The sequence below is a fragment of the Aptenodytes forsteri genome, unplaced genomic scaffold (genome assembly GCF_000699145.1).
Source record: "Aptenodytes forsteri isolate BGI_AS27 unplaced genomic scaffold, ASM69914v1 Scaffold310, whole genome shotgun sequence".
In the NCBI taxonomy this organism is placed as follows: domain Eukaryota; kingdom Metazoa; phylum Chordata; class Aves; order Sphenisciformes; family Spheniscidae; genus Aptenodytes; species Aptenodytes forsteri.
Genome location: NW_008795680.1, coordinates 773,995 through 782,046, shown reverse-complemented (window position 1 = coordinate 782,046; position 8,052 = coordinate 773,995). Strand labels below are relative to the sequence as shown.

General features: G+C 54.9%; 1 protein-coding gene across 3 annotated transcripts in view; it reads left to right on the top strand.

Moving 5' to 3' along the window:
- FAM208B (family with sequence similarity 208 member B) overlaps positions 1–8,052 on the top strand; it is a 37,059-nt gene that overhangs the window by 24,502 nt on the left and 4,505 nt on the right. For all 3 annotated transcript variants that reach the window (XM_009282672.1, XM_009282670.1, XM_019472981.1), the window contains exons 17-20: positions 790–4,392; positions 5,279–5,404; positions 5,950–6,103; positions 6,741–6,846. In XM_009282672.1, the coding sequence (XP_009280947.1) occupies positions 790–4,392; positions 5,279–5,404; positions 5,950–6,103; positions 6,741–6,846 (3,989 nt within the window). The remainder of the gene's footprint in view (positions 1–789; positions 4,393–5,278; positions 5,405–5,949; positions 6,104–6,740; positions 6,847–8,052) is intronic.

The window sequence follows — 8,052 nt, the reverse complement described above, 5'->3', positions numbered from 1 at the left end:
TCCCTCTGGATGGCATCCCGTCCCTCCGGCGTGTCGACCGCACCACTCAGCTTGGTGTCATCTGCAAACTTGCTGAGGTGGCACTCGATCCCACTGTCTGTGTCGTGGACAAAGATGTTAAACAGCGCCGGTCCCGATACCGACCCCTGAGGAGCGCCACTCGTCACTGGTCTCCACTTGGACATCGAGCCGTTGACCACAACTCTTTGAGTGCAACCATCCAGCCAGTTCCTTATCCACTGAGTGGTTCATCTGTCAAATCCATGTCTCTCCATTTTAGAGACAAGGATGTCGTGCGGGACAGTGTCAAATGCTTCACACAAGTCCACGTAGATGACATCAGTTGCTCTTCCCTTATCCACCAACGCTGTAACCCCATCGTAGAAGGCCACCAAATTTGTCAGGCACGATTTGCCTGACATAGCTTGCTTGGACAGATAAACTCAGTAGAGATAAGAGGATGCTGCTACATACATTACCTCTGGGCACCAGCTGATGGCCCCTGCAGTTTGGCCTATTTTTTAAGCCATTTCATGGTGTAAGGAAGGTAGAAAGTTTCAAAACCTTTCCCTGTCTGTCTGTGGGACTCTCCTTGCTGGCTGCAGTGGGGATGGTAGTGGCTCACGTGGGGTAAGGATTCAACCTGGACTTATTTTAGAGACAAACTCAAACTAATCTCCCCAGTTGCTGTTGGGATGGTTGTACTCACAAAGTTTGAGCATTTAAAATATCCATGTCCTCCTGCATTTGCCTCCCTTGAAGATTAACCTCTAAATTGTATTGTTTCAGGAGGAGCCGCCCAAGGAGGGACTGCCGGATGCTACGATCGCCTCCAGCCCTTCTGATGAGCTTGGCGATGCCGGCAAGCCGCCACCTGCGCTGGGAAGGGAAAACCCATGCAACAAAGCCCTGAATTCCAGTACAGCTCCCTGGAGTGATGCACCGAGTGCGCTGTATGGACCTGGAGAGCAGCAGGAGAGCTCGTGGGCAGCAGGGTCAGGGGGTGGCCCTGGCCCTCCCGAGGACAGGGAGAACATGGGAGATGCTGGGCACTGTATGGAGGTTGAGGACGGCAGCTGGGCCACCAGCGACGGACCGCAACATGCCTGTGATTTCACGCCCTTAGAAGCGCATCCCAAAAGTGCAAAGCCCAATGGAGCCAGTGGGGAAGGGAGGGAATCACAAGACCCCTTTGGACATCCAGAGAAAGAGGAGGAAGAGGTGGAGGAGGGAAAAAAAGAGAAAGAGGGCTCTGAATATGAAAGCACGGTCCTGGGGCCTGTTGATTTAGCATTTTCTGAAAGCAGTGATGTTGACATGGAGCATGAATGCAGTGAGCAGAAGCCAGTGAATTCGGCATGTCCAAAGGACTCTGGTGTTCCTGGAGAGGGCCCTGTGCCCAGCCCTGCTGCCTTAGCATCCCCCTGCCCAGGCAGATCAACGCCAGTGCTGTCAGATGGGACTGGGACTGAGACTGGCCCTCAAGGGCTGCCTGGTGAGATGGCACCAAGCCTGGACACGCTGCAAGAGTCCTGGGAGGCTCTGGCCACCCCAGATGCAGAGACAAACAGTGTTGGTTTGGCACACGCAGCCAGTCCAGCCGATGTGGGGTTGCCCCGTGACAGCGGGTTGATGCTGCCGTTACCATCTGATCCAAGCCTTGTCTGCGGGGCACAGCCAGACAGCATTACAGGCAACGTGGGACCTGCCGGAGAGATGCTCAGGGACGGCTTGGAGCAGAAAGGCAAGGATCGTGCGCCCTCTGCAGAAATGTGGGTGCCTGCTGGGAGCAAAGCTGCCGGCACAGCTGGCCTCGAGTCATCGTGTGGCCAGGGACTGTCACTAACCTTGTCCCCTGACTCCAGTTCTGTCTGCCTCACGTCTCTTGATGAAGCAACAGATCTGGGGGCTGCTCAGGAGGACCAGGAAGCCATGGCAAGCATCCAGTCTCCATCGCAGAGTGGCCAGGGAGGGAGCAGCTGCCTTTCCCAAAGGTGTGGAGGCGACATTTATGCTGACCTCACTTTGCTGAGCACTGGTGAATCAAACCAAGAAGGGAACAAGTTTGTGGTGGAAGAGCAGCATGGCAGCCCTTCTGCCAACCAGACAGATGTGCTGGATGAGTCCTCAGGAGCAGGTGATGGCCAGGGCTTCGCCTTCAACTGTACAGCCTTAGCAGGTGACTCTGAAGCTGGGGAGAGCGGTGATGTGTGCCTCGGTGCAGAGAAGTCCCCCAGGAGCGATGAAATGAACACAGGGGTGGTGACTAACCCACCGCAGGAGCCAGAGACCTCTCTTCATGACCTGCTGGAATCGGAGCCCTCCTCCTCGGTGAGAGAGGGGATGTCTGCCATGAAGGAGCACCCCAGGTGGCAGCAGAGCTCCCCAGACAGCCTGTCCCCACCTGGCCGTGCAGGCTCGGCTCCCGCTTCTCCCCGCCAGCAGGACCCTCTCCCCCATGACGGAGACGCAGACCCCCACCACCACTTGTTAGAGCAAAGCGAGCAGGGGCCAGTCCTGTGCCAACATGGGAAGTCCTGCGAGCAAGTAGGTGCTGCAGAGGTGAGTGTGGCTGCCGAGAGCCTGGATGGCTCCTTCAAGCTCAGATTTGCAGAAGACATGAAAAAAGACACAGGTCCGTGCGATGCAGAGCTGGAGGAGAGCTCCCCCGCGGATATGCTTGTGCCAGGTGACCTGGGATCGATGCCTCCTTCTCCTCTGCATGGTCACAAGGCAGGTCTGCACAGCGCTGAGCCTGACTCAGTCCTCAGTGTGCACCCCAAGACGCTCTCTCCTGGCACGAGTCTGGCTCCAGACGGCGCCCCGTGGTCCTGCTGCGTGGGCACCTGCCACAGGTGCCCCAGCCCTGGGGGCCAAGCAGTGGATGCGGTAGGGAGCCATGAGAAGGAACCCATCCTGCCTGAGGATTCAGAAGGAGGAAGCAGCGTCCCTCTTGCCAGTCCTGCATCTTTTTTGGGAGGGGAGGTGCTCATGCCACTGTGCGAGCCCCAGTCTGTGTGCAATCAGGGCAAGCACGAGGCCGAGGGATCCGACGCGTTTGCTGATCTGCACTATGCCAGCATGGAGGTGGGAGAGGGAGAAATCCCCAGTCTTCCCTTCCCGATGTTGCCGTTACATGGACGCAGGGGAATCTCTGAAGAGAGCCTGGAGCTTAGTGACACTGAGGATATTTTGGATGTGCTCCTGAGGGAAAAGCAGCTCCCCAGCAAAAAAGACAGATGCATGGGCTTGACCTTTGAAGATCTGTTTGAGACTTTCTCCGACAACTCAGACCAGGAGTATTCTGGGGGGACTTCACAGTCCCTGCTTACAGCCAGGGGTTCCTACAGCACGAGATCCGCAGGTGCTGCAGGCACAAGGACTAACTGCGACTTCTCCTCCGTGAGCTCGGTGCACACAGAGGGGCGCAGCGAGGACTGGGGCTCGCTGGGCATGGAGGGGGTCTGCTCATGGGCTGAGCGCGGCTGGCCGATCAGCCCAAGGGAAACCAGCAGCGGGCACGTTCCACCGTATGTCAATATTAGGGACAGCCAGGGGATCGCCAAGGACTACCGGAACTTCATGGTCACCAAAAAGTGCCAGGAGAGGATGGGAAATTTGCAGCCTTCGAAGAGGCACAGCCACTGTGCGGGGCAGTCTCATTTGTTAAGGTCACTGATGGGCACTTGGAGGGGTTTTGAGGAAATCACCCAGCACACTTTGGACATGGAGTGTCTCCGTTTCCATTATAAGCTAAAACAAATCCTAAGGAGTGGGAAACCACCCTTTTCTACCTCCAAAAGCATCTTTCCAAAAGACTTTTCTCCCCAGGTGATGTTTGAGACATTGCCTGTGCAAGAAGCTCCCACCCAGCTCTCCCCACGGAGCAGGAGCCCTTTGCGGGTGACGATCCTGCCCTCCAACACGTGGCCAAGTGGGCTCGGCTGGCACCGGCGAAGCAGCTGGCATGGGGACCCGTGTAGCCCGTGGCAGGACACCCTCTGCGACGAGAGGAGCAGGGCCAGATCCCAGAGCCAGGGCCACGCAGTTCCCTTCCACTTCAGCAAGCTCAAATGTGATAATAAGCTAAAGGACTCGCGGGGGGACATCGCTGTCATCCTCGACGAGTACGCTGAGTTCAACAGGGTGATGCTGAGCAGGACTGACACGGGGAGAGAGGGCGGAGGGCCGGTCCCGGCACATGGGGAGGCCACGAGCAAGTGGACGTGTGCGTCCCTCCCTGGGAGGATGGCCGCCTTCGAGGAAATGATCGCGGACCTGTGCAGCACGCTGCGTTTCCGCCTGCACAGTGTGGCCAAGGAGGCCTGCGGCCGCACCAGCATGTTCTACCTGGTGGAGATGGGCAAGGACCCTTTCTTTGCAAGAGTGAAGGTAATGGCTGGTCCTGCCGGCCTGGACGGGGACGGGTGGCCCTGGGGTGAAAGCCAAGGGCAGCAGGAGCAGGCGCAGGGCAAGCTTGCTCAACCCGACACAGATGGCATTTGGTTCCCTTGAGCCAGGAGCCACCTCTGCTGTTTCATCTCAGCTCCCACAACCCATCTTTAGAATCATAGAATCATAGAATCATTTAGGTTGGAAAAGACCCTTCAGATCATCGAGTCCAACCAGAAACCTAACACTGCCAAGTCCACGCCTAAACCATGTCCCTAAGCACCATGTCTACACGTCTTTTAAATACCTCCAGGGATGGTGACTCCACCACTCCCCTGGGCAGCCTGTTCCAATGCTTGACAACCCTTTTGGTGAAGAAATTTTTCCCAATATCCAATCTAAACCTCCCCTGGTGCAATTTGAGGCCATTCCTTCTTGTCCTGTCACTTGAACATCCCCCGGGCTAAAACAGGTCAGAGTTCATGCAGGAGCAGCCCAAACTCAACCCCCCCAGGGTGGCTTTTGCTTGAGCTCTCATTAAAGGGTTGGAAATTCAGGGAGGGTGATTGCACGGGAAGATTTTCTGCTCCAAAATAGCAAGGAGACCCGATGCATGGTACGGTGAGATGCTCGAGGTGGTTTTCTAAAAGGTTTTTGCCGACAAAGATAGACGGCTGCTTCTTCCCCCTCTGGCTGGAGTCCCGGCCTGGAGTGTGCAGTGCCTTTGACAGACAACCACCGTAGGGTACCCTTGACACCAGGGTACCTGGTTGGGATTGCTGCCTCGTTCCTCAATCCTTGTCCCCAGACACGTGTGCCGGGAGCGTGGCACCGCTGTTGTGAAGATATTCTCTGTACAAACCTTCTTACACGATTTCTGTTTCAGTCCTTGCTGAGGAAAGATGGCCACGTGGAGATCGAGCCTCTGAGCTTCTGTGAAGCAAAACACCCAAACGCTGACAGGCTGCTTGTCGTCATCAGGAACGAGGACATTTCCTTGCACATCCACAAGGTAAGGCCTGAGTCTGTCCTTTTTTTCTACCAGCACTATTTTTGAATATCAGGATCCATGTTAAAGGTTTTTAAATTTTACGCTATATATAGCTGTAGATTTAATTGTCAGCCTCTGCAGATACACTGTTCTCTCCACTGAAAGAACAGTGCTTCGTGAAGAGCTGTTAAAAACAAATATCTCAAAAACACGAAACCTGTCAGTTCTGCTTTTCTTCTGTCTCCATTTTTGGTCGCTGAATAACATCACTTGGAGTAGCCCAGCTCAAAGGAGTCAGGCTGGGCTTATCTTGTGTAACAGAGCAGTTCAGCCGGGCTTTGGCTCATGGGCTCCAGTGAATATTGCAGCAGACTGACCCACCTGTAACTCCCTGTATTGCTGTCCACGGCTTTGGGGTCGGGCTATGGAGACACGAGCATCGGGGTGATGCAGACAGGGGACGGGGTGGGCTCCCCAGGTCTCCCAGGAGCGGCTGTGAGCTGCAGGGAGGTGCAGATGCTATTGAAACACAGCTGTGTGTGCAAAAGCATGTCTGCCTCGAGCAGGTCCCGTGCTTGCTGAAGCTAAAGCACTGTCCGAACGTGGTGTTTGCCGGAGTGGACAGCCCCGAAGATATAACAGGTCGCACGTACCAGGAGCTGTTTCAAACCGGTGGCTTCATAGTGTCGGACAACGAGGTGTTGGAAATGGTAACGCTGGGTGAGTCTTGCTGTGGCCTCTCGCTTGGATGCAAACACACAGTGTTGGCTCCCGGCCTTGTCCGCTGGTTTGCCGACACCTTCCAAAAACTTGCCATGAGCGTCCTCTGCTCCCGCTTTAGCGGGGGCAATTCTTTCCTTCTATTTGACATTTGTAGACCCCATCTGGATAGTGCGTCCGGGTCAGGGCTCCCAAAAACATCGAAGTACAGTGAGGGCCACCGAGATGGTCAGGGGCTGGAGCAGGGGTTGTACAAGGACATTCAGCCTGGAGAAGGGAGGGCAAAGGGGAGACCTTGTTGCTGCCTTCAGCTCCCTAATAGGAAGGGGCAGAGAAAATGGAGCCACGCTCCTCCTGGAGATGCACAGTGGTGGGACAAGAGGTGACAGGGACAAGTTGCTCTTATCCTTTTAGGTAGTAGGGGGAAAAAGTTCACGGCAAGTGTGTTCAAACACCAGGACAGGATCCCAGTTTCACGACCCGGATTGTGAATCTCCATCCGTGGAGATATTCAAACCTCACCTAGACAAAGCCCTGAGCAACCTCAGGTGGCCCAACTTTGAGCAGGGGTTGGGCCAGAGACCCCCAGGCACCCTCTCCACCCTCGGTTATCCTCTGGCTCTTGCTGTCTCCCCAGGCCAACTGAAAGAGGTGGTGAAGGTGCTGGAGAAGCTGAACAGAAGCGGGAGGTGGAAGTGGCTCCTTCACTACAAGGAGAGCAAGAAGCTCAGAGAAGACGTCAGGTAATGGCTCTGCAGTGGCAGCTCCCTCATCCCTGCTGTCCTCGTCACCACAGCAAGGACATACCCACCGTGGTGGAGTGTGGTGTCCCATTCGGTGCACTCGGTGCAGGGACACAGGGCGAGTTAGGTGCTTCTGGTTGGGTTTTGGCCTCTAACAAGATGAATTTGAAGATTTTTGTTTAAATAAGAACTTTTCTTATCAGTGGGAGACGGTGTGCCTCAAGTCTGGAATTGCCAGAGGTCAGCATTTGTGCGCTAGCAAGTAAAGTGCGATAGATTTTTTTTTTTTATACCTATATGAGATGGAGCAGCAGGACGTGGGACCTGGAGAGGATCAGATGGCCTGAAACGTTGTGTCTTGCACGTGATCCCGGATGAGGCAGAGCTCTGGCAGCTGCTTCTTGCACCCCGCTGTATCTCCATAAGGCAGTTCCCCCCTCTTTTTGGCAGAGACGCCCTCTGTGAGCATTACAGCCTGCAAGGGGCTTGAGGAAAGGCACAAATTTCATTTGAGGAGCTGCACGCTCCGAAAGCTGCCGCTGCAAACTGAGCTCCCTTCCCACCAGCTCACCCCAGCTCCTGCACACACACACCCCGGGAGCTCAGGGTACCTTCTTGGGCCTCTCTCTGCCCCGCCGTCTCTTTGCTGTTTCTTTTTCTGTCCCATCACTTATGTGATTTGGGTGAGCAATGAGGAGCTCTGGCTTTGTAACGTGGAGAGGAACTGGGGTGTCTTGGGGAGCGCGTAAAATCAAACTCTGCTGGGAAAAGCAGAACTTCTCCTGTTCGTATTTGCTACTTATTTTAGGTTATTTGCAACAATGTGTATTTAAATGATGCAGTTTGAAAAAGGGAAGTAAGATGGCGAATATTTCTGTCGTGGTTTAACCCCAGCCAGTAGCTAAGCACCGCACAGCCGCTCGCTCACTCCCCCGCAGTGGGATGGGGGAGAGAATCAGAAGAGTAAAAGAGAGAAAACTCGTGGGTTGAGATAAAGACAGTTTAGGAGGTAAAGCAAAAGCCACACATGCAAGCAAAGCAAAACAAGGAATTCATTCACTGCTTCCCATGGGCAGGCAGGTGTTCAGCCATCTCCAGGACAGCAGGGCTCCATCACGCCTAACGGTGACTTGGGAAGACAAACGCCATCACTCCGAACGTCCCCCCCTTCCTTCTTCTTCCCCCAGCTTTATATGCTGAGCATGA